General features: G+C 51.2%; 1 protein-coding gene across 1 annotated transcript; it reads right to left on the reverse strand.

Moving 5' to 3' along the window:
* Nucleotides 1–909: 909 nt before the first annotated feature.
* On the reverse strand, nt 910–20945 carry LRRC38 (leucine rich repeat containing 38). Its single transcript, XM_077311978.1, has 2 exons — nt 20253–20945; nt 910–4417 (listed from the first exon to the last, which is right to left on the reverse strand). The coding sequence occupies exons 1-2, from the start codon at nt 20878–20880 to the stop codon at nt 4167–4169; spliced, it is 879 nt and encodes a 292-aa protein (XP_077168093.1). The 5' UTR covers nt 20881–20945; the 3' UTR covers nt 910–4166.
* Nucleotides 20946–26501: the final 5556 nt, after the last annotated feature.

The raw sequence follows: 26501 nt of genomic DNA on the forward strand, positions 1-26501 counted from the left end.
CCCCTGCCAGCGTTTGCTGGCAGGGGCTCATGGGAATTGTAGTCCATGGACGTCTGGAGGACCACAGGTTGACTACCCCTGCTCTAGGGGACACTTAATGGCAGCCCAGTTGGACACATGGAGGCTTTGCATTCCTGTATTTACCGTCTACTGACAGAATAAAACACCCAATACTTTCCTTGTCAGCCCCTAGTCAGCGGATTTCCTGGTCGTGTTACCAGAAACAATCCTTCTGAAACGCAACTCCTGGCTTCTTGGCAGAAATTATTCATAATGAGTTCAATGTTAGAGTTCCCCTTAGAGCCACACGGAGAGCTTGTGACATGGAAGGTGGTGGTACAAATGCCTCCGAGCTAGCCTTGGGATCCCCCGCCCTTGGGAAGATTCCTTGGAGTCCAAAGATTTCGAGACGCTGTTAAGCAAACATGCATCAGCCTTTTCTTTCATAGAAATAAAAAAAACGAGGAGAGAGGAGCGTAAGAAATAGGGGTATGAGTCGAAAAAGGATTTGGAAAATTTCTTCACTGCACACTAATGTCTTTCCCTGTAAGTTTTAAATGGCATTTTATTGCATGGGTTTTCTTTTGATGTAACCCCACCGTGAGCCGATTTTTCGAGAGCAGCGGGCTACAAATCTAGTAAATGAATAAATAAAATAAGTTTCCAGGGCTTGATTTCAAGGCTCCTTGTTGCCCTCTGCCCTCCGACCGGCCCTCAACATCCCATGTTTCCAGGGCATTCCACTCCCAGCTTCTTTTGTGTGGGGGGAAGGTCTCCAAATTGCTCTGAATGCCTGAATCTTCCTGTCATTCAGGGCAGAACAGCTCTCCCAATTGCATTGATTTCGCCAAAGGGTACAAATCCAGATGGCCCTTGCACAAGGAAAGGTAATGCCAGTCACTAAGCATCTTTGACATTGTAAATAGAAATATATTTTTTGTTCTTTGTATACATGGCACAACAGTGTGAAAAAAATATTTCTGCTCGACAGCAAAGAAGACTAGAATCTGCCCAGCAGCGTGGCCTCCTCTGTCGCCCACCACCCACCGTCCTCCAGATCTGCTGCTTGTGGGGTTGCCAATCACCAACTGGAGCCTGGAGTTCACACAGAATTTCTCCTGGTCTCCCGACGACAAGGGATTAGTTCCCCTGTAGAAATCGGCCACTTTCTAGGGCAGAGTCTATGGCATGCCATAGATTCTGGTTGAATTCCCTCCCCCAATTTTCCCCTCCAGAGGGTCCACCCCCTCCTCCTCCCCAAATCTCCAGGGATTTCCCAGGCTGGAGCTGGCAACCTTTGCTACTTGGTTCTTTTCCAGCAACAAGTAATCAGGATTTTATGAAGACGCTGACAACACGGAATAAATTGGCGGAATAAATCGGAACGAGAGAATGGTGTTCAAAAGGGAGGGCAGCCAAGGGCCTTCTCAGAACAAACGTGAGCAAAGTCCACAGAGCCTCCGGTGTGGGAGTTTGGAAGCAAGTCAGTAGTCCAAGGGGTTGCTGGAGATCTTGAACAGGAGAGGGAACTGGCCCCGCTGCATGAACAATCCCCTAAACCCACATTTTTAGGGCCGCCCGTCAAGTAGTGCGTTGTCCAAGGAAGGTCCAAGGAGAGCTGTTTTCGCCGAAGTCCGAGATCAAAATACAAGCATGTATTTTGGTTGTTGAGGAATTGCAGGGCTCCCTTTTCTCCCAACCCTCACAGAGATCCCTGAGTTATACCTGGTACGCTTTCTGCAGTTCCCAGGCACCGTCGAGCCAGCCTGTGGGAGGTTTTGCCCTGCGCAAACTACAATTAGTATCCGTGACGTAAGAAGATAAAAAAAAAAAGAGCTGCAAGTAGTAAAAAAAAAAAGACACCCAATATAACTGACTTTACCCACTGCAAGGAAACACCTGGGGAAAGGTGAGTCCTTCCCTTCCCTCGTTCCTAGGGGAATCTCATAAAAACCAAGTAGGGATGCCAGCCTCCAGGTGGGACCTGGAAACCCCCTGGAATCACAGCTCATCTCCAGACTACAGAGATCAGTCCCCCTGGAGAAGATGGATGCTTTGGAAGGCGAATTCTATGGTATCGTAGCCACGGTGGGCCTAATCCCAGGTCTACTCTCAAATCCAGAAGTGATTTAACTGCATTTCTAGGGGCCCGCAACGCTGTATGGTGAGGGGACCTTCACACTGAGAGCATTAGGGGGTGTTCATACTGTTCACAAGCCACTGACTTGTCCCGTAATCTGCAACTCAGGAAGGAGCAAGAAACTGGAATAAATGGAACTCTAACAGAACACCTTGAGGGCCAACCTTGAGATTCCCCCGGTGATCCCTTTGGAATCAAAGCTGGAGGAAATGGCTGCATAGTATCATAGTCCGCTGAAGTCCCTCCCCGCCCCAATCCCGCCTACTCCTGGCTCCATCCTCGAAGTCCCCAGGTTTTCCCAACCCAGAGCTGGTAACCCTAGGTCAACTGTGCAGGAAAGTAAGCAGAGTACAGTCCTTAATTACAGGGGTAGTCAAACTGTGGCCCTCCAGATGTCCATGGACTACAATTCCCTGCCAGCTGGCAGGGGCTCATGGGAATTGTAGTCCATGGACATCTGGAGGGCCGCAGTTTGACTGACCCTGCTTTAATAGGTCCAAGAAGGCAGCCCTTTCCAAGAACTTGCTTGGATTCTGCAATCTGGTGCATCAGTGGAGCTTTTTTTCCATTATAATTTTTATTTCTGTTATTATTTTGCAGAATTGCGCTTTTCTTTAATGTGTGCCCCTGGGAGCGTCAGAAGGTGAGCTGGTTTTTACACCCTACTTTTCACTGCCTGAAGGAGTCTCAAAGCGGCTGACCATCCCCTTCCTTTCCTCGCAGCAGACACCCTGCAAGGCAGGTGGGTCTGAGAGAGCTCTGATGGAACTGCCCTGTGAGAACAGTTCTAACAGGACTGTGACTAGCCCAAGGCCGGGGAATCGAACTCGGCTCTCCAGATCAGAAGCTGCCGCTCTTAAACCACGAGATGCACCCTGTCTCTTCGACAATATCTCCTTGGCTTGGTTCAGATGAAATGTGGAACCAGGTTCGGATCAAATTCATTGTGCTATGATCGTCTGAACATGAGACACTCTGCTAAGTGTGGTTAACTAGTAGGACCCTGTCAATCCAGGATCTGATACGTGTGTCAGAAACTAACCCAAGAGAGTTGTATTGTGTCTAAAATTGCCTTGATTTTGCAGGGGGATATAAGAACAAAAGAGAAGCCATGCTGGATCAGGCCAACAGCCCAACCAGACCAACACTCTGCATCACTCAGGGGCCATCAGGAGGTTCACCAGCAGGGCCAGAACTCCGTAAGCCCTCCCACTGTTGCACCCCCCCCAAGCACCAAGAATACACAGCATCGTTGCCCCACTATCCGTAGCGACCTGCTAGCCACGTTGCTCCAGTCACAAAGGAAGGAATCTTTGGGAAGTACTCACATCACAGCCTCCTTCTAAACAGGGCTCCCTTTCTCAATGGGTTATAGCAACACAGAGTGACTCTGGGGGAAAAGCGACAATTATAACATTATTGCAAGAGGAGAACTGGCCAAGAGGGGCTCGCTATTGCCCGTCCGAAGGCATCCCAAACTCAAATAAGAGGATAATCATTCCCAAGGCAAAAGTCTATCGCTTTGCTCGCTTTGCTGCTTTTCCTGGTTGCCAAATCTTCTTCAGACAAGGGCACGGAGCACAGGAAGAAGTGTCCATTGGAGATTGAAACCGACGGTAGATACATTAAATATCATGAGGACCTAAAAGTTGATGACCCCGTTGCTGCGGTCAAGAAGCAGGTAGCCTTCCAGCTCACAAATATATTGTCCTGTACGCAGCAGGTGGTCCATAAAACAGACTGGATGTCCAGCTCTGGTTCTCCGTCGGCCATCTCTGTGCTTCTGGCTCTGTCCCTCCTTTTAGCCAGCAGGCCACATCAGGAGACTGAATTGCGAGATGTTCAGCCTCTTCATAAACCTCGCTACGTTTCCCAGGAACATTTGTGCCTAAATCCCACCCAAACCGGTGGGAGGCGCACAGAGCCCCGAGACAAGAGCGGAGTCACCAAGGTTTCTCCGAGGGCCCCTGCCATCTTTTGAACCTCAGGAATTCTCTGGGTGAAAATTCACCAACAATCGGGGGATTCAATCGTCACTGTCTTCTTCTTCTTCGTCGTCCTTGCTTGGGGCACATCTTTGGAAGCAGTTGACAATCAGCGCCAAAATGAAGCTCGAGACAATCGCGGCGATGGAGACGGCGACCCCGGAGAAGATGATGATGATAAGGTCGGTGAGGGACAAGCTAAACTTGCAGTCCCTAAAGCTGCCCTCCGACAATTCGCTGAGGAATATTTTTCTGTCCTCCATGGGGACCGAACACTGGATTTCATCGAGACCTGCAAGGAGACAGACAGAGAAAGAGGGGAGGGGAGGGATGACGAGAGCATTAAAGGACCATCTGGCTCTACAACCTCATCGGTTCAGTCGGACCAAGGCAGAAATGACCCTCCGGGGTCCATTATGCACACGTTGGATAATGCACTTTCAATGCACTTTCGAAGTGGATTATTCTGTTCTGCACAGGACAATCCAGCTGCAAAACTCCCAAGTGCATTATCCGACATGTGCATAATAATGCCCCCCCCAATTACATTCCCTTTATTGTTCCATGAGTTTGGGAGGGGGTGTTATGGATTTTTAGAGTTCTCCCTTACTGGTTGGATAATCAGGAATTCTCTGGCTTTGGATTTCTTCTATTGAAGAAGAAGAAAAACTGGCAAATTGTTTGGGGTTTGTTTTTTTCTCTTTTTTTTGGTATGCCAGTTTTCACTGCCCAAAGAAGTCTCACTTTCCCTCTCTCCACAACAGACAACCCTCTAAGTTAGGTGGGGTTGTGAGAGCTCTAGGAGAGCTGTGACTGTGTGCGGAGAAAAACTGGGGACCCTAGTCAGACATTACATAAAGCCGGCTCCCAATAACATGCGTATAATACTGCCTGGAATTTGTGTGGTTGCAAATGACAGCCTCCATCCGTCCTCATCCCCAGCCCGAGAGGTTCTGGATTCGGCAAGACCTTTTCTGCCTATTTCTCATTTTCTTATTCTTTCACCTTGGGATTCTTGCCGTGCCTTTGTTGTCTGGACACAGGGTTTCAGCCAGGAAATATAAAAAGACCTCATTCTTCTAAGAAGAAGCACAATTGAAGGCAGGATGTTTTGTTCCAGTCTTCCCTGTGGTTGGGCCATTCAGGTCATTTTACAGGGTTTTAAGAATCCAGAATGAGGTCAGGCGTTGGCAGCAGGGTGCTATTTTCCTTTTTCAGGGGGTGAATCAGTCTGCAGGAGAGTTTTCGATCGTGAAGCAGGGCTTGCCATCAGAAGTTAGGAATTTTGTTTCTTGACGGTTTGACTTTTGGGGCTCTTTGCTCTGCATTCATCATGCCGTGGCCCCGATTCAAATCAGGGCTTCCCACGCACATGTGAAACTGCAGAGCCAGGTTGGTGTGGTGGCCAAGAGTGGCAGCCTCTAATCTGGAGAACTGGGTTTCATTCTCCACTCCTCCACATGCATCCAGCTGGGCGACTCTGGGCCAGTCACAGGTCTCTCAGAACTCTCTCTGCCCCTGATGCTGGAAATTTCCAGAGTTTGGAGGGGGGAGGAGCCTGGAGAGGGCGGGGCTTAGTGCCCTGCCTCCAAGGGAGCCATTTTCTCCAGAGGAATTGATCTCTGTAGATTGGAGATAGGGTTGCCAGCTCCGGGCTGGGAAACGACTGGAGATTTTGGGGGTGAAACATCTGGAGACTTTGGGGGAGTTAGTGAAATTTGGGGTGGGGAAGAGACATCAGTGAAGAAGGCTATGGAGTCCGGTCCCCCTCCAAAGCAGCCATTTTCTCCAGGGGAACTCATTGCTTTCATCCAGAGATGCGCTACAATACCAAGGGATCCCCAGGGCTCGCCAGTGGACTGGCATCCCTACATCAGCACTAGGCTACTGGAAGACGTTCAGTACACAAGGAGCCACAACAGAGAAGGACCGGTCCTTGCTGAAAACCCACCTGGTCTCCAAAAGCTAGTAATTAGTCCCTAATAAGGGCCTCCTCCTGCACCAGAAGCACCAGGATTAAATCTGAGCCATATAATATGGAAAAATTTGCAAGGAAGGCTCCCAGTCTTGGCTGTTCCTCCACGTTCCTTCTTAGCAAGGCTAGGATTAATCTGCAACAGCTAATAAGAGCCGACGGCTTTTAGATCTGGATAAAGCAAGAAGCACTCCAGGGAAAGAGAGCTCTTTTGATTCCTCTTTCTAAAAGCAGGACGAGTTGGAAAGACGAGGAGGAGGAGGAAGAGGAGATAATTAGCGATCGAGCAGTGGTGAATCATTGCGACATGTTGCAGATTAAAAACGAACAGGAAGTGTGCCGGGAAGGGACGGATCCCTCGGAGATTAATTGTGGAACAGTCAGCTCCGAGGAGAGACGGGTGCTCTGGGAAGGTTGTAGTTCTGTGCAGCTGAGTGAATTGGGAGAAGGGGGACGGGTGGCTCCGAAGACTGCACACGAGGGTATGCAATGCGCAGGGCCAATGCTCAGTCTGTGCAGGGAGAGCGCCCATGCTGCCCTTACCCAGAGAGGTAACCGTTGGCAGAAAGCAGATTTGCAACGTGACCACATATGATCAATGCTTGTTTAACGCATTTTTTAAATATGTGAAAAGAATAATTAATTCCCACCTATTTGGGAAACCCTTGCAGGGCCGCCAAGAAAACCCAGAGTTTCATGAAACCCTGGTTGAGAAAGCCTGGCCTAGTCCTTCTGTAACCCTCCGCTTACCAGCTTGGTGTAGTGGTTAGGAGTGTGGACTTCTAATTTGGCAAGCTGGGTTCGATTCTGCACTCTCCCACATGCAACCAGCTGGGTGTCCTTGGGCTCACCACGGCACTGAGAAAACTGCTTTGACCGAGCAGGAATATCAGGGCTCTCTCAGCCTCCCCTCCCTCGTAGGGTGTCTGTTGTGGGGAGAGGAAAGGGAAGGCGACTGTAAACTGCTTTGAGCCTCCTTTGGGTAGAGAAATGCGGCATATAAGAACCAACTCTTCTTCTTCTTCTTCTTCTACCTTTGCTGTGGGAGGTGGTCCCCTACGCTGCCCTGCCTGCTTTAGTGATAAAATCAGATTTTAAAACGTGACCTATTTATTTCCCCCCTTCGGCAGGCGTTAAAAAGTGGCTGTCCCAGGCCTGTCCTCTGACATTTCCAGGTGCCTCCCCCACCCCCCCAGTCAAACCACCACGCTGGCACTGAATCTGTCTTGTTACAAGACTGCTGGAGGGGATCAGCCCAGCTCAGAGGATGGCTCGAGCTCTCGCAAGAGGGAAATGCTGGGTGGGCACCGAACGAGGGAATGAAGCTAGCTTTGCCCGTCGCTGGCTTTTCGGTCCTGGAATCTAGGTCAGCCGCAAGCCAAGCCGAACGAGGTTGGAATTAATGTGCGTGTCGTCCCCCCGCCAACTGCGTTTTATTCACAGACACTGTGCGCCGGCACAGATATGTGCACCAGCGTATCCCACAGATTTCCTGGGGAGCTGAGCCAGGCATCCCGATAGATTAAGGTTTGCCTCACCTCGAAGGAGACCCGGAAGAGAGGTCTCGCGTGAGAAGGCAGAATACAGACTGTCTAGTGTGAGAAAGAAGAAGCAGGGCCATCAGCAAGGAAGCGTGCCTCTATTTCATGGGATATATTTAGATATTTAAACTCTTCTGCCCTTCCTGATGGGGACACAACGCAAGTCCCTCATATCTTGGTCGGACCCTCTAAGTCCGACCAAGAGCCAGTTTGGTGTCGTGTTTAGGAGTGCGGACTTCTAAGCTGGCGAGCCGGGTTTGATTCCCCACTCCCCCACATGCAGCCAGCTGGGTGACCTTGGGCTCGCCACGGCACTGATAAAACTTCTGATGGAGCAGGAATATCAGAAGAAGAAGAAGAAGAAGAAGAAGAGTTGGTTCTTATATGCTGCTTTTCCCTACCTGAAGGAGGCTCAAAGCGGCTTACAGTCGCCTTCCCTTTCCTCTCCCCATAACAGACACCCTGTGGGGTGGGTGAGGCTGAGAGAGCCCTGATATTCCTGCTTGGTCAGAACAGTTGGTCAGAATCAGGGCTCTCTCAGCCTCACCTCCCTCACAGGGTGTCTGTGGTGGGGAGAGGAAAGGGAAGGCGAATGTGAGCCGCTTTGAGACTCCTTCGGGGAGAGAAAAGCAGCATATAAGAACCAACTCTTCTTCTTCAGTAATCTCAGTGCTAACTACTTGCATTCAGGTCCCCCTGCAGCCTGCTGTGATAACCTTGTGGATGGAATTACTCATGTTCCAGCTCCTCATTCGTGAACGTGTCCAAGGGTGCCTGCCTGGCACCTTCCTCGGGGTCCTTTGCTACCATTCTAGCCTCAGGGTAGGAATACGATACTTACCACTAGCTCAGAAGACTTGTGTTCATCAAGGCTGGTGACAACTGTTATGGGGGGGGAACCAGCTTTACAACAGATGCCGCCGCTCCTGTTTTGTTTATGTGTAGTTATTTATATTCATTTAGGTACTGAGCATTTGTTTACTGGAGGGCGGGGGGGGGGCGAGACACTCAAAGCGTCTCACAAAAATAAAAGCCACGAAAACCAAATTGCTTGTGGCCAGGTTTTTAAGCCGATGGGATGTCGAAATTAACAGAACTGAACTGGATTAAGAAAAAAGGAAGGGGGGAGAAAAGATCTATGCAACGCAATTCCACCATCCTGGCCGAATGGGAGAATTCTTTTTATGGGGGGTGGATGGGCTTGCTAGCTCGGCGTTGGGACATACTTGGGAGATTTAGGAGGTGGAGTCAGAGAATAGCGGGATTAAGGGAAGTGCGGAACATCCTGGGGTAGATTGCCATAGAGTTCACCTTCCAAAGCTGCCATTTTCTCCAGGGGAACTAATCTCTATTGCGTAGAGATCAGTTGTAATAGTGCAGCCTTTTTCCTGCCTTTTAACCATGGAGGTACCCCTGAAATATATTTCAGGCTCTGAGGGACCAAGAAGCAATGTCCGCTGGCCACGCCTCCCGGCCACGCCTCCAGGAAGTGACATTTCACCGGAAGTGAGACCACCCAGACACTGTGTACAATGGGAGAGCCCCAGACACTACCTTGTGACGAAGGAGGACTTCTGGACTAGGATCTGAGAGACCCAGGTTCAAATCCTGGCTCTGCCATGGAAGTTAGCTGGGTGACCTTGGGCCGGTCAGGCACTTTCAGCCTAATTTTCCTCACAGGCTGTTGTGAGGAGAAGAGATGGCAGCCAGTATGCATCCCCCACTGGGAATAAAAGCAAGGTGCAAAGGGAGTAAATAAATGTAAATGTGAATGATTTCCTAATTCACTCAGCGGCCGTTGAGCTTTTCCTCCAAGGGCGAGCTCAAAGATCACAGGAGCAGACGGCAGAGAGCTGCTGGAGTTCAGCTGCCAGGTTGCTGACAGATGCTGCTGGAATGCATTGGAGCTGCAGCATCTCTCTTTCCATGCGCAGCAAAAAAAGGGGTTGGCCTTCTGCCATTAAAGACCCCGTGATGCTATCACAGAGGTTCGCCGAAGACCAGGATGCCACAAAGACAGGCTGTCACTGGAAGCCGGCCTTTCTCCAATTTTTTAGCATTTTAGAACCCCCCAAAACCTTCTTCAGGCTTCGAGAAACCCCCAAAAAGGTGCAATTGTGTAGAATGTGCTGGGGAGCATAGCTGTAGACTTCTTCTCCTTCTCCTTCTCCTCCTTCTCTTCCTTCTCCTCCTCCTCCACCTCCTCCTTCTTCTGGAAATATTAAACAAGAAAGAGCATTCCCAGAGGGAACGGAATCTGTGCTTGGGATCCTGGCTGCGACTCATTAAAGCCATCATTTAATCAGTGTCCCAAAGGGTTTTCAAGGAGCCGGCTTTGTGCGCTGAAACCAAACCCACAGATGAAAGAACAAGTGCGAGTGTTATAAATGTGTCGCTCGTGTTATTTTGGTGTGTGGGGGGGTCACACATTATCTGGTGACTCCAGCTGTCCGGAGGGAAAAGAGTCACATGCTCATCTGTAAGATTTTGCCATCTCTCCGGAGGCTGGGGAAATTAAAGGTCCTGAGAATCATATTGCGATGCAAATCCGGATCACAAGCGTACGGCGGGGCTGCTTGTCTTGTGTTTTTCGCCTTCTGAGCCAAGAAATCTGAAATGTGCATCTTTTTTTTAAAAAAAGAGCTCTGCTCACATTTTGCCTGCGCATGCGCAATAGCAGAAGTCCTTAGCAGTCCCTCGAGACAAAGATTAGGAGGCATGATTTGGAATTTCTCATCTCTGCTCTCTTTACCTGAAAATCCCCTTTTCCAATTTTGCTTCTCCCTTATGTGGGTTTAACCTGTGACCTTTTCCTTTTGATCCCTTTTCTGTTCCCTTTCACCATTCCCCCCCCCCGTGTGTGTGTCATCTTCAACATTACTTATACAAAGTTAATCATAGAATCATACAATTCTGGAGCTGGAAAGGACCTCCCGAAATGCCTAGACCAGGGGTAGTCAACCTGTGGTCCTCCAGATGTCCATGGACTACAATTCCCATGAGCCCCTGCCAGCAAACGCTGGCAGGGGTTCATGGGAATTGTAGTCCATGGACATCTGGAGGACCATAGAATGACTACCCCTGGCCTAGACCATTCCCCGGTACCTTTGAGCCAACGGCCTATTGATATTAAAACACTAATATAAGGAAATGCAGTAGGATTTTCCCACTATTGTTACTACAGTCTTATATTGGAAGACTCAACCACTGAAGAAGATATTTAAAATGGAAATTATCTAGGACCGTTATGGTTGATTCTTCTTTAGTGGGAAGGTGGAGGACTTAAAGAAGGGCTCTACTTCTTTAAGCGTTATTTATGTATTTATTTATTTATTTAAGTGGTTTGTAGAGGCTACCCTTTTCGACCTTGGGCGGGACCTACCTTTAGCCGCCAGAGGAATGGCCTTGTATACTAACGGCTAATGCATTTTTAACCTTGCTTTTAATTAGAGTTTAAGTATCCCACGAAGTCTGGCTGTGAGTGTTTCCTTTCTCTCATCCTTGACCTCCTTTTACTTAACTCCTCCCCCCCCCTCCACGCACACCTTTGGGTGTCTCATGCAATGTTTTCCAGGTAGGCTGAACAGGATGGCTCCTTTGCACGGCAGGTGACCCCGTTGAACAGAGACGCCTCCCATCCGCTAGTCTGGCCTGGTTTCCGTGTGCAGATGGGAAGAGGGGACAGTCACAACGCCTGGAGTGAGACAAGAGACACCATCCCTAAGCTAACCTCAACCCTGACATGAATGCCAATATGAATCCATGTTTTGAAAAATATTTTAGACATGTAAAATGATGTCCAAAATATTTTTTTCATGTCACGGCCTGGCTCTTCCGTGGCCCTAAGGCGCCCTCTAAAATGCACCAATCCCCAACTCAAACCACACCTACGATAACCCTAACCGTAAAAATTTACCCTAACATGAAAGCATGTTTTTAAATGCCAGTTTGGTGTAGTGGTTAGGATGGCGGACTTCTAATCTGGCATGCTGGGTTCGATTCTGCACTCCCCCACATGCAGCCAGCTGGGTGACCTTGGGCTCATCATGGTGCTGATAAAACTGTTCTGACCGAGCAGTGATATCAGGGCTCTCACAGCCTCACCCACCTCACAGGGTGTCTGTTGTGGGGAGAGGAAAGGGAAGGAGACTGTAAGCCACTTTGAGCCTCCTTCGGGTAGGGAAAAGCGGCATATAAGAACCAACTCTTCTTCTTCTTCTAAATGGAAAATAATGTCAAATAATACATAAGCACCCCGCGACATTTCCTACCCATATCTGTAAGTCTCCCCCAGCCTGAACATTCATTCTAAACCTCACCAATCCCCAAATATTTCTTCATTTCATGGCCTTTCCAAACCATGACTCTAACTCTTCCCTGGCCCTAACGCTCCCTCTACAGCTAAGCACTCCACGTCCGGAACCATACCTTAGCTAGCCCTAACCCTAAAATGAATCCCAAAGTGAACTCATATTTTTTACATGTAATGTAATGCCTGGAACCTGTGGGAACCACACCTTAGCTAACCCTGGCCCTAAAATTAGCTCCAATGAATGCATTTTTATTTTTACATATTTTTTTACAAGGAACCAGGTTTTGCCTTTTGGCAGAAACACGGCTGTGATTCTCTGGTTTTGTAACAAGAAAACTGGAAGGTGCCCTTGTTAGGGGCAGGAAATCCCCTATGAAAACATACCGACTCGAACCAGATTGCTGGCATTTACTCTTTTGCCAGACATCCTCCCTTCAGCTGTTGCCCTTCTCTCTGGAGCCAAGAAATAGCTTCTCTGGGGGAAAGGATATCCATCTCCCCCAAATACTAGCAATACATCAGAGAGGGGTTATATTCTCAGGGGTCGTAAGCAACCATTCCTCTGCAGAGGCCATAGGCTCCTGCCCTTCCAGACATGTTGGAGGAAAGCAAGAGCAGAAGACACCCCATGTTGACAGGACTTAGGCTGCAGAAGCTTTAAAGTTACGAAACACGTCTGGCTTTTGCTGTGAACAGTGACTGCAGCTCGGCCCTTTAATTATGAAAGGTTGATCCCCCTTGCTCAAGGTTATGAAGTTTCGAAGATGATCTTACACGAGAATTAGATATTCGGGAGGTCATATTGCTACGGGAGGCTGCAGCTCTTGTTTCTCCCTGATAACAACCAGTGGCACAAAACACGCAATGTGTTTTGTGAGAGTCCTTCTGGTAGAGAAAAGCAGCATATAAGAACCAACTCTCCTCCTCCTCTTTCTCCTCTTTCTACTCCTCCTCCTCCTCCTCCTCGTTCTTCTTCTTCTTCTTCTTCTTCACCTCCTCTTTCTCCTCCTCCTCTTTCTACTCCTCCTCCTCCTCGTTCTTCTTCTTCTTCTTCTTCTTCTTCACCTCCTCCTTCTCCTTCTCCTCCTTCTCCTTCTCCTTCACCTCCTCCTGCTCCTCCTCCTCCTCCTCCTTGTATGCAAACCAAGCTGTTGGCCTGGTCTCATCAGACCTCAGAAACTTTGTAGGGTCAGCCTTGGGTAGTCCTTTGATGAGAGACCATCTATGAAGTTGAGGGTTGCTACACAGAGACAGGCAATGGAGAAACACAAGGGCTGCCAGCTCTGGGTTGGAAAATACCTGGAGACTTTGGGGGAGGAATCAGGAAAGAACAGAATTTGGGAGGCTGGGAGGGACCTCAGTGGAGTATAATGCTAAGAAGCCCACCCTCCAAAGCAGCCATTTTCTCCAGAGGAGCTGGTCTCTGTCACCTGGAGATGAGCTATAATTCCAGGGGATGCCCAGGTCCCACCCAGGGGCTGCCCTCCCTACAAAACACCTGTGAACAATTCCCGCCTTGATAGCCCAACGGGGTCACCCTAAGTCAGCCAAGACTTGACCTCGCTAAGGGTCACGAAACCAGGTCGTGAAACCCGAGGCCAACTCGGGAGTCGAAGGTCGCCAAAAATGTTCCAAACAGTAATATTAGTTGGCCCGAGGGATGGAGATTGCATTGCCGGAATCATTCAAATTAGATTAGATAAACATCGTAAGGTTAGATCGATGGTTTCAGTATCCCGGTTCCTCCGGAGAGGGGAAGAAAGAGGAGAGAGGCAGCAGATCCCAGCTGGTTATTCTCGACGGGCCTTGTGAGATCAACACATGCAGAGGGGGCAGCGGGGGGGGGATGTTCTGAGTGGCACCTGCTCTCTCCCCCCCCCCCCACGGCAGTCTGAGCATTAGCTTTGCAAAAGCTCCATTATTTTACCCTGTTAATGCCGTATTCTCATCAGCCTGACTCTTCCGAGTTTCCTTCCAGTCTTGGAGAGAAGCATTGACCATACAGTTAGAACTTAGAACCCAGCATCAAAGGCCTTATACAAAATAAGCTTATGACACCCCCACCCCACCTCCCGTGGGGGGGGGGCAGGACAGTTTAAAAAGCTTTGGGGCACACAAGCTGCTTTCATTTATCGCCTCTGCCCACCAGCTGTTGCCCGAATTCCCCCATCTGGATTTTCAGGGAGGGGATAGTCATTTTCTACTTAGCTGCTTCTCCGACCGGTGGCTTTTGAATCTCGTGTTCAAGGGGAACTTGTTACTGGCTTTTATTAGTATCTGATGATGACGATGAGAGGGAGCATGGCAATCTTGGGGGAGGCTCTATTTTAATGCCTGGGTTATAACCAAACCGGAATTATTTTAGTTAAACCTGAAATTTCATGTTGCTCATCCCCTTTTTTGTTTCCATGAAGAAACCCTTTCTGGCATCAGGTCCATCAGGGACCTTGAGATGGACCACTGTGTCTTGGGCAGTGATGCTCTGTATTCTTGCAGCTTAGGGGGCAACAGGGGGAGCCCTTCTGCAATTCTGGCCCGGCTGGTAGACCTCTAGATGGCCCCTGGGTTTTGGCCACTAAGTGACACGGAGGGAGGGACTAGATGGGCAGAGAAATAAAATTCCAAACAAGTCAAACCCAGGTTTTGTCCCTTAAACCAGAGGTAGTCAACCTGTGGTCCTCCAGATGTCCAGGGACGACAATTCCCATGAGCCCCTGCCAGCGTTTGCTGGCAGGGGCTCATGGGAATTGTAGTCCATGGACATCTGGAGGACCACAGGTTGACTACCCCTGCCTTAAACGTCCTGACCAGGCTGGGTCTGGATAAAAAATCTCCCACCACTGGAAAAAGGGGGAAATTGCTCCTCCGTCAAGGATGACGCAAAAATCACCCAAAGGATCTCATTACGAAAACAATGCAGGCTTCTGACTCACGCCCAGCCGCTCACCAACTTCCTCTGGTTGTTCTTTGCAATGGGTATTTTTCATCCTTCACCCAGTATTTGCCTTCTTTGTACACACGGAAATATCTCCTTTTCACATATTAACCTCCTTTCGCTGGATCGACACCCTTGTCTTTGGTTGCTATTAACAGACCCGGCTCCCTCTGCCTCCTCCTCCTCCTCCTCCCGGTCAACTTGCAGCCAATCTATGAAGAGCCTGAAAGGTTGGCAAGAAATATTCAGAAGCCATTGCCTGCCTCTGCATAGAGAGCCAGCTTGGTGTAGTGGTTAGGAGTGCGGACCTCTAATCTGGCAAGCCGGGTTTGATTCCCCGCTCCTCCTCCACATGCAGCCAAGCTGGGTGACCTTGGGCTCGCCACAGCCCTGATAGAGCTGTTCTGACCAAGCAGGAATATCAGGGCTCTCTCAGCCTCACCCACCGCACAGGGTGTCTGTTGTGGGGAGAGGAAAGGGAAGGCGACCGTAAGCCACTTTGAGACTCCTCCTGGCAGTGACCTGGGACTAGCCACAGCTGTGCTTCCCAACCGTATTCTGCACGATCACGCCACCTCTGGGGCTTCTCAAAGCCTGAAAGATGTTTCAGGGGGTTCTCCATGGTAAAGAAAATAAGGAAGACTGAGCTACAGGAATGAAAAAACAGCTTATACTGTCCATTAACCTTATACATGTGCACGTGCCTTATGGTGACTCCAACTTATTGGCTACCTGTACATGTACTTTACTAGCGCTGTAACAGTTGGTGGCTTTCTTGCGCGGGGTGGATAATTTACTGAACCGCTATTAGGAGAGCCATGCATTGTGTAGGTGCTTCATTACTGGGCCTCTGGAGCATAATAAGAACATTTCAAATAAGTAAATAAAGAGTTTTTTTTGAGTGATTCTTACAGTGCTTCAGAAAGGACATGTGTATGATTTGGGCCTTTGCTACGGTCTCAGGAGGAAGTCACATGACTTCAAAGCCAAGAAGGCATTTGCCGTTTGGATCGAATGTTCAAAAGTGACATTGAAACCATCCAAAAAAGGCCAAATAAAGATAGGGTGTCTCTCTATCTCTCTGTCTCTTTCTGTCTCTCTGTCTCTTTCTGTTTCTCTGTCTCTGTCTCTTTCTGTCTCTCTCTATTTCTGTTTCTCTCTCTGTGTGTCTCTCTCTGTCTCTTTGTCTCTTTCTGTTTCTCTGTCTCTCTCATGCTCTTTTCCAGTTCTGTGCACAACACTCTTCTTGAGAATGTTCACATCTTTCAGTGTTTTCTTCTGCATCACTAAAATCAGCATTGTAAATTCTGAAGCAGAGAGAGTGGGGGGAGAGAGAGAGACGTGAAAGCATCAATTGGCTTACATGGCATGCACACTGTATTTTTTTTTAACGCAAATGAATCTACAATGTGAATTTTAAGCAGCCTTTGCCTGGTGGGAAGACTCGATTTTTAAGCATACGTGTTTCCTCACACTGAATTTTCCCCATTCAATGCATGCATTTCCCAAAGTTTCTTTGCACGCAAGTAAATCAGCATTTTTGTCCATGCACGACACCGATGGATGACCTGCCCTGTCAAAATACCATATGATTTGTAAACCAAAGCTGCGCAAACAGGCTTTGCATACGCAGGGCAAACACATCCACAAAACCGGCGACCAAAAATACCGAAACTATTAACCCAAATGCAAACAAATATCAAAAGGAATCCAACGGGCTGCGTTTTTCACTCTTTCCGGTCTTCTAGCAGTTGCGGCCTGAAATTTCTTTGCCCACAATTCCAATCCTCTGTCCCTACTGCTTATCTTCAATACACACATTCCTCAATACACCTATTTCTTTTTCTCCAAGTCTAGGGGTTCCCACCAGGGTGCTAGGGGACCCTTTCCCAGAAGCTCGGATGGCCGCTGACATCACTGGACCTCACTGGAACCCACTTCCCCTGTTGCTCTAAGCCCCTAATCTCTTTCTCCACAATGGAAACAGTAAATGATTGATTGATTGATTGACTGATTGATTGACTGATTGGCTGGCTGGCTGGCTGGCTCCCACCTCTTACTTCTGCACCCACTTCACTGAAGCAAAACAGCACCACTTCCGAGGTTCTGCTAAGCCTGAAAAATATTTCAGGGATTCCTCCATGGCCAAATGGTTGCGGGCGAAATCTATTTATTTCTAAGCACTCCTTGCCAGAAACTCAGTGCTGGGCTATGTTTAAAAAGTTCCCTTGTTTTCCGAGCCGACTGCCTCCTGAAAAGCTCTCGGCATTCGAGGTTTTAATCGCACGGCCATGGCAGGAGTCTGGCTTTCATTCCCTTGGAGGCACCTTGAAGACCGGTGACGTTAATTCAGACTTGAGAGCTCACATGCTGTGAATATCCATTAGGTGGACGTATTTGTATGGAAACCCTCCAGCAACAGAAAGGCCGAGGGGAAGAAGGTGCTACAAAGAGGCTGGTTGAAAGGGCATTGACCCAATATCTTTTAAAGGAGCCACTCTTTATAGAATCATAGAATCATAGAGTTGGAAGGGGCCATAGAGGCCATCTAGTCCAACCCCCTGCTGAACGCAGGATCAGCCCTAATCATCCTAAAGCATCCAAGAAAAGTGTGTATCCTTTGTAACAGGCTGGTCTTTGTGACACCTCCCTCCCCTTCCTTCAGTTATTTACAGCATTGAGGAGTAGGAGACAGCTTCCAATCTATCTGGGAGACAGGTTCAACTCCCCCCCTCTAGGTGACTTTGGGCCAGTTGAAAACTCTCAGTCAAATCTACCTCACAGGACTGTTGTGAAGGGTGCCAAGTAAATGTAACTCTAAATAAATGAAGAAGAAGAGTTGGCTCTTATATGCCGCTTTTCTCTACCCGAAGGAGTCTCAAAGCGGCTTAGTCACCTTCCCTTTCCTCTCCCCACAATAGACACCCTGTGAGGTGGGTGAGGCTGAGAGAGCCCTGATATTCCTGCTCGGTTAGAACAGCTCTATCAGTGCTGTGGTGAGCCCAAGGTCACCCAGGTGGCTGCATGTGGGGGAGCGGGGAATCGAACCCAGCTTGCCAGATTAGAAGTCTGCACTCCTAACCACTACACCAAACTGGAGAGGGGCCATGGCTCAGTGATAGAACATCCGCTTGGCATGCAGAAGGTCCCAGGTTCGATCCCCAGCGTCTCCAGTTAAAACTGATATAAAGAAGGCACTTTTCCCTGGTGGGGACTGTGCAAGGCTGTTGCCTGAGACCCTGGAGAGCTCTTGCCCGTCTGAGATAGCCAAGAAGGACTTTGATGGGCCAAGGGCCTAATTCAGCCAAGACACCTTTGTGTGTGTATCTGTCGCATAGATATGCACTTCACGCATCTGACAAGGTGAGCCCGGACTCATGCATGCTTGCGGTCTAATGGATTTTGCCCCTCTCTAAGGTGTCCCCAGATGCCGTGTCAATTTTCTCACACTGCACAGCTCTCTGTTTGGAATCTGCAGTGCAATCCTGGAAGGAGTCCTGCCCTTCTCGGCCTGTTGAAGTCAAGGGGCATAGAAGGGCAGAACTCTGCTTGGGATTTACACTGGAGGCCCAGGTTTGAAACCGCATTAGACACGAGACACCTGAGCTGGTCACTCTCTCCAGGTTAGGGAACTCCGGGGTTCCGCTCGAGCTCCCAAGGAGTTCCATGGCCTTTCCCAGAAGTTCGGATGGCCGCTGATATCACTGGATTGTTCTACAGGCCGAGTTACTGTCTCCACCATGGAAATGGTAAAGGAAGGAGGGAGGGAGGGAGGGAGGGAGGGAGGGAGGGATGGGTGGGTGGGTGGGTGGATGAATGGATGGATGGATGGATGGATGGATGGATGGATGGATGGATGGATGGATGGATCAATCAGCTGGCTCCCGCATCTTACTTTTGTCCCCACTTACGGGTTTCCCCAAAACCTGTAAAATTTCCCAAAGATTCCTCCACGATGACCTGGAGGTGGGACGAACAATGTTGTAAGCTGTTTTGGAAACCCCCCCAGGCAAGGGGGAAACAACAACAACAACAGAATCTCAGCAACCTTAAGCTTTCTCAGTTGGAACCCAAGAATGTCTTTTCTTCTTGCTTATCAACAGCCGCAGGCAGAGACCATCTGCTTGAAGAAAGAACAGCCTGTTCCCCAGACAGGAAGGCAGACGGATCTGGCAAGTCCGCACAACGGCTTTTAATATATTGCGGTACTAACAAAGTCCCGTCAAGTTGCAGCCGACTCACACGGCCACCCTCCGTGGGGGTTTGCAAGGCGAGGGATGGGCAGGACCTGCCTTGCTGAGTTTCTAAGACTGGAGTGGCCAAACTGGGGCTCTCCAGATGTCCAGGGACTACAATTCCCATAAGCCCCCCCCCCCATTCTAAGACATGATGAGATCAGGCGATCCAGGTCAGGGCAGTCCATTTGTAGGGCTACTAAAATACAGAAGGGACAACTTCTTGCAGCCTGGCCAACCATCTGGATCCAGGCTGGGAAGAGCAGCATTCTCCCTTCTGATCTCTATAGCTCAAGGTAATCACCAAGGACAGAGACAAACACACTTGGTTTGCTTGGTGAAGCCGTTAAAAGCGGAGGGTTCTAGTTGGGCAAGTCAGGTTGGATTCCCTGCTCCTCCATGGGCTGGCTAGCTGGGTGACCTTGGGCTAGTCACAGTCCTGTTAGAGCTGTTCTGACCGAGCAGTCTTTTCAGAGCGCACTCAGCCCCACCTCCCTCACAGGGTGCCTGTTGTGGGGAGAGGAAAGGGAAGGTGATTGTAAGCCACTTTGAGACTCCTTCTGATACAAACCAACTCTTCCTCTTCTTGCCACTGCCTGTCTCTCTGCAGCAACCCTGGATTTCCCCAGTGGTCTCCAATCCAAGTGTCCGGGGAGGACCAAGGTGGTTTGCCATTGCCCGCCTCTTGTCTGCCCTCCAAGCCCTAACCCGGGCTGACCTTGCTTAGCTTCCGGGAAGGACCAAGGTGCTTTGCCATTGCCCACCTCTTGCCTCCCCTCCAAGCCCTAACCCGGACTGCCCCTGCTTAGCTTCTGGGAAGGACCAAGGTGCTTTGCCATTGCCCACCTCTTGCCTCCCCTCCAAGCCCTAACCCGGACTGCCCCTGCTTAGCTTCTGGGAAGGACCAAGGTGCTTTGCCATTGCCCACCTCTTGCCTCCCCTCCAAGCCCTAACCCGGGCTGCTCCTGCTTAGCTTCCGGGAAGGACCAAGGTGTTTTGCCATTGCCCACCTCTTGCCTCCCCTCCAAGCCCTAACCCGGGCTGACCCTGCTTAGCTTCCGGGAAGGACCAAGGTGCTTTGCCATCGCCCGCCCCTGCTTAGCTCCCCATCCCAGCCGGTTCCGCTCACCCTTCTGCAGCTTGGCCTGGTTCTCCTGGAGCCAGGCGAAGAGGCTGGCGAAGTCGCAGTCGCACAGCCAGGGGTTGCCCTCCAGGCGGAGGCTGCGCAGGTTGGGCAGGGCGTCCAGGGCGGCCACGGCCAGCGTCCGCAGGGCGTTGTCGTTCAGCTCCAGCACCTGCAGCTGGGCCAGGCTCTCGAAGGCGGCCTCGTCCACCTCGTCCAGGCGGTTGTTCCCCAGGCGCAGCTTGATCAGGCGGGCGGCCGACTGGAAGGCGCCGGCGCCCAGGCGGCTCAGGTTGTTGTGGCTGAGGTCGAGGAAGACCAGCTTGGCCGAGCTGCCGAAGGTGCCCTCCTCCAGGCCGCCGATGGCGTTGTGGCTGAAGTCCAGGAAGACCAGGTCGCCGTAGAAAAGGAAAAAGTCGGCCGGGATGGCGCGCAGCTGATTGTCGCCCAGCAGCACCTTGCGCACGTCCAGCGGGAAGGGGCTCGGCACGCCCGGCAGACCCCGGCCGCGGCAATCCACCGTGTGCGCGTCCAGACAGCTACAGGCGGCCGGGCAGAGGTGGCACCGCGGGAAGGACAGCAGGGCGAGCAGCAGGACCGGCGGCACCGAGCCCGGCCCGGACCATGGCCGCATCCTCGGCCGGAACACACAAGCGCCCGCGACGGCGACGACGGCGACGCCGCCGCCTTAGCGGGAGAGGGGCGTGGCTGGGGGGCTAGGGGGAGGGGCGCGGGCGGAGCCTTTGATCCCGCCTCGGATCCCCCGCGGAGATCACAGAGCGCCGCGCTCCCAGGGCGGGAGGGGGCGGGGCCAGCGGGAAGGGACGCGCCGGAGTCACACTGGAGTCACACCGGAGAATCGCGTCCAGGCGGCTGCCGCTGCGGCTGCTGGTGTTGCTTTCCTGGCCGGGGAGGGCACGGGCCGGGCAGCGAGGGCGTCGTGGCCGGGAGAGGATCCTCAAAGCGGAGGGGAAAGAAGAGGGCGCTCCGGAAAGGAGGGTGCGAGAAAAGAAATCCCCCCCACCCATTTCTTCGTTTAAAACTCCCTACTAGTCCCGAATTTGTCCCAAATGGACTTTTGTGTGCACTTTTTTAGAAGAACAAGAACAAGAACAAGAAGAGTTGGTTATTAGATGCCGCTTTTCTCAGGAGTCTCAAAGCGGCTTACAGTCGCCTTCCCTTTCCTCTCCCCACAATCGGCACTTTGTGGGGTCGCTGAGTCTGAGAGATCCCTGTGCAGAACAGCACTACCCGGACTGGGACGAGCTCAAGGCCACCCGGCTGGCTGCATGTGGAGGAGCGGGGAATCAAACCCCCTTTCTCCAGGTTAGAGTCTGCTGGCAACCACACACCTCTCCCAATCCCTAATGGAATTTGCAAGAATGACTCGTGCCTCTCTCAGACCCTATGCGGAACTGTGCTCCACTCCCCCTTGAGAAAGCAGAGCTTACGAACATCCAAATCTCTTTTGCTTCTGAAGCTGTAGGTTAATGGATGGAACGCCCTGCAGGAATAGCGTTATCAGAAAGTGCAGGGGGCGGGGCAAAGTAAAAAAGGGATTCTTTTGAGACAATCTTCATGTGTTTCCTCTTGGGAAAGGGGTGCTGTTTTAGAGAGGGGAGGGTGGTATCCCCCCCCCCCTGTGTTAGACAACATAGTAGCATCCGTAGCTCTGGGCCGGGTCAGAACCAGAGATTGTGCTCTTAAAATCTCTCTCTTGTTTGTTTCTGCAGTGTGCCTGCATTTCTTTCGGAGTGGCCCTTTAAAAGCGTTTAACAGCTCTCCTTCCCCTGACCCCTAAAAGGGCATCGCTAGCTGGGAAAGCCAGAATCACAAAGCAAGATCTTCCAGGACACAGCTCAGGCTAGAAGCCTCTTCCCACCCCAGCAAGAAGGCTGAGAGAGCTCTGAGAGAACTGTGACTAGTCCAAGGTCACCCTGCTGGTTGCATGTGGAGGAGCGGGGCATCAACCTCACATGTCTCAAAGCGGGTTCCAATCACCTTCCCTTCCTCTCCTCACAACAGACACCCGGTGAGGCAGGTGAGGCCGAGGGAGCTCTGGGAGAACTGCAACTGGCCCAAGGTCACCCAGCTGGCTGCATGTGGAGGAGGAGCGGGGAATCAAACCCAGTTCTCCAGATCAGAGGCTGCTGCTCTTCACACCTGGATGTCCCATGCCTTGAAAGCCCGACGGGGTCACCTTGATGACACGCCCCTTTGTGCCTGATCCAGCCCCTGCATGGCAAAGGTCGGCTTCCCCACACCCATCGTGCCTTCCCATCTAGAAGGGAACATGGTGTTCTCAAATGCCTTTGAACTGGGGACAGGAGAATGCCTTTCATCTCAAGTTTTGTGGGGGTGGCCAAACCTCCCCGAATTAGCTAATTGTAACCAGTGCCTTTCCAGAGCTGCTAAAAATATACGTGCCGGGGCTTGTTAGAATGAGTTGAAACAAGGCGATCACCCCCACCAGAGCTTGTGCCGATGTGACTCCGGTTTTATTTTCTAGGTCACGTTTTGATCCAAATCCGATGCAAGGTCTTTGTTCGGAAAAAGATGCTTTGCCCGGTTATTTCTACTTGTCAACCCTGAAAGAAGAAATCTTTCCCTCAGGGAACTCTCAGCAGCCTTTCAGTGGGTTGCTTGGTCAGCATTGCAGGGCCTGGACAGGATTGGAATTTCAAAAGGCCGAGATTCCTGGGTAAATTGAGCCTAAAGGATGGATTCTCTTTGGGATAACAAACTGGTTAATTCACAGGGAGCACAGAGAAGGAAGAAATGGGCCGTTTGCAGACCCCTCTCTGAGCAAGGGAGGGAGGGAGAGGGTCTGTCAGTCCTACTGACCTCTTCTTCACCTTCTGGGCAGCTGTGGGGACTGGACCCACAGAGAGAGGGCCGAGGGCTCACCAAGGATCCCTTGCATCAACAAACTGGTGATGGGCACCTGGCAAGAGGCGAGTGGGTGGGGACAAGGCAAGATGGCGTGATGTCACTTCCAGGTTTGCTCCGGAAATGACCTCATGCTGTGTCACAGGCATGGCTTTTTACCTTCTTTCCCCCCTTCTGCTTGGGGTCTGAGGCTGCTGCCAGAGGTCTCCCCCAGCCAGCAAGGGGCAGTGGTTAGAGCAGGGGTAGTCAAACTGCGGCCCTCCAGATGTCCATGGACTACAATTCCCAGGAGCCCCCTGCCAGCGAACGCTGGAAGCTTGGACCAGTCATACCCAGTCAGCCAAGCCTACCTCACAGGGTTGTTATGAGAATAAAACGGAGGAGAAGAGGACAATGCTAGCTGCTTAGGGTTGCCAAGGTGGAAAAAGGCAAGGAACAGACGACCAAATACTCTCCTTCCCAAACCTGGCATTGTCCCGCTGTTTCTTCCACAAGGGGGCAGCAGAGTCCAGATTGGTAGACCAGCAGTTCTAGCCAGCCTCCCTCCGTCCTCCAGCTGGCTCAGTTGGGTACCTTTCTTCAATAGCAAACTTGCCATTCACGTGAGGGATGCCAACCTCCAGGAAATCCCTGGAGACCCCCCCCCACCCCAGAATTGCAGCTCCTCTCCCAATCACACAGCTCCATTGCCCTTGAGCAAAAGGCTGCTTTAGAGGGGAGGACTCTCTAGCACTGCACACCACTGAGGTGTCCTTGGCCTTCCCAGGATCCACCCGCAAATCTCCAGGTGTTTTCCAGCCTGGATCTTGCAACCCTACCCTACCCCCCACCCCATCCTACCTGGTGTACCGCAGTTAAAGGTAGACTGCCAGAGGGAGTGAAACCAAACCGCCAACTGTGGCTTGGCGGATGCCGTCCGACAAGCCGCTAACCTGGCAGGAATCGACTTGTCGGGACAGATTCATCACTCTGTGCTGAACTGCAGGCAGTCTGGAGCTAACACCTGCAAACACCTGCCAGGAAGTGACTCTCACCCACTAAGAGAGCCGGTGTGGTACAGCAGGTGAGGTGCTGAGCTTTGGCGAGAGAGGCGCGAGTTCAAATCCCCACTCATGCCCTTGGGCTAGTCAGTGTGTTTCAGCATAGCCTGCTTCACAGGCGCATAGGCCTCGACCCTGAGCTTTGTGTGGTTATTCACACCTGTGTTTCTGCACGCAGGGAGAGGCTGTGGACCCCCGGGGGTCCGTGGTACCTTGGTTGATAATCCGTGCTCTAAGGCAGAGGATCGAACCAGAGACCTTCTGCATGCTGCACAGAGGCTCTCCCCATCGCCATGCATAAAGCCTGTCCAGCCTCGTTCCTTTGCTCGGTTCCAGGCGCTACCTCTCCCGGGTGGCCAGAAATAGATACGCCGGCTTAGATGTGACTGGCGATGCTCATCGATCAGGCAAATCCTTGGAAGGATGACAACTGCTTCACTCCCGGATTGAGCTGCTCCAGCGAGCCCAGGCACGGCTTTGTCCCACCCCACCCCCCATTTACTCCCCCCCCCCTCTGTGTCCGCAGGGCAGGGAAGCAGGAGTCGTTTGACCTGATGCTTGCTGACGTTCCCCTTGCCTGGCTAATAAGGCGGGTGAGATGCCAGGATGGATTACATCAGGACGTTCTGCCATTCCCCAGCCCCCACCCATCTCCATAAGGGACGTTCTGGGATTCTACTGCCAAAAGGGGAGGTTCAACACAATGGGGGATCTTGGGCCAGCTGCTGTTCTCGCAGAGCAATTCTCCCAGAGCAGTTCTCACAGGGCTCTCTGGGCCCCACCTACCTCGCAGGGTGTCTGTTGTGGGGAGAGGAAGGGGAAGGTGGTGAGAAGTGGCGTATCGGCAACCCCAGTTCTTCTTCTTCTTCCCTCCGACCGATAAGCCGCAATTCACACGTTCCTTGCAAGTATCCAAGATTTGGGAAGTGGAGCCTGTAGAGGGTGGGATTTGGAGAGGGAGGGGACTTCAGTGGGGCATAATGCCGTAAAGGCCACCTTCCAAATCGGCCATGTCCTCTAAGGCAGGGGTAGTCAATCTGTGGTCCTCCAGATGTTCATGGACTACAGTTCCCGTGAGCCCCTGCCAGCAAACACTGGCAGGGGCTCATGGGAATTGTAGCCCATGAACATCTGGAGGACCACAGGTTGACTACCCCTGTTCTAAGGGACCCACCCAGTCTCTTCCACCTGAAAATCAGTTGCAATAGAGGGAGAGCTGCAGGCACTACCTGGAGATTGGCAACACAAACTAGATAGGACCTTGTCCCAGCTAAGGGATGCTCATGCCCTTTTAAAGCCTAAGATGGATGATTGAGAAATGTAAGCATGCTGAGTCAACCTAAGATGGACCTACATACAACGCACCTGTATAACCAAAGATTGGTTTTTGGAGAAAGGTGTGCAAGGTTGTCACTGTCAGTCATTCGGCATGCTTGCGGCGCCCTCTCGTGGCGAATGATATTCTTGCTGGTCTCGACGTGTAATTTGGGGGAAGCAAGTGGAGATGCTGGGGGTGGAGCCTGACGGAGGCAGGCTGTGGGAAGGGGAGGGGCCTCAGGATAATGCCATACAGTCTGCCTTGCGCAGGGGCCGTTTTCTTCAGGTGTCCCGGCCTCTGCCACTGGGGGAGAACAGTTGGAATCCCAGGAGATCTCCAGCCGCCACCTGGAGATTGGCACCCCTAATGGAAAGGCTGGTTCTATCATCCTTGAGACCAGGGGTGGCCAAACTGTGGCTCTCTGGATGCCCATGGACTACAATTCCCATGAGCCCCTGCTGCCAGCAGGGGCTCAGGGGAATTGTAGTCCATGGGCATCCAGAGAGCCAGTTTAGCCACCCCTGCTTGAGACAAATAAAAGGGGTGGGTTCCCTACACATCACCATTCGGGTTGCCAACCTCCAGGTGGGAAATCATACCAAGTTCTGAACAAAGGCTGCTTATAGTACATTTAATATGAACAGGAAACCAGTACAAATAGAAGATTCTTCAGAAGCATACTGGCAAACAGACTGGGGAATGGCCCGGCCAATGGCAGACCAAAGCCACAGAGAGATGCTGTGTGGGGTAATGTGGATGCCGAGGAAGTGCAGCATCTGGGGAGGGGTTGGGGCAGCCCTCTGCTTTGTTTTCCGCATGGCAGCTTCCTTTTTTAGCTTGTGTAATTACATGTGCTGCCTTTGGCCTCGGAAAGATGTGGGCCAGTGTTATAATTTGGGGGTGTCTAGTGGCCGTCCTCCAGCCCTGTAAGTTGAGCACGCATTAAAACGGAGCGATCTTTGAGCCTGAGTCCAGTTTTAGAAAATTCTTTGGAGAGGTTTGGAGGGA

Source organism: Paroedura picta, chromosome 15, assembly GCF_049243985.1.
Source record: "Paroedura picta isolate Pp20150507F chromosome 15, Ppicta_v3.0, whole genome shotgun sequence".
Lineage (NCBI taxonomy): Eukaryota > Metazoa > Chordata > Lepidosauria > Squamata > Gekkonidae > Paroedura > Paroedura picta.

Coding starts and splice junctions, on each gene's coding strand:
- LRRC38 (XM_077311978.1), bottom strand. CDS start 20,880: ATGCGGCCATGGTCCGGGCCGGGCTCGGTGCCGCCGGTCCTGCTGCTC. Junction 4,418..20,252: donor CCAGGCCAAGCTGCAGAAGG/GTGAGCGGAACC, acceptor GTCTCCTTGCAG/GTCTCGATGAAATCCAGTGT.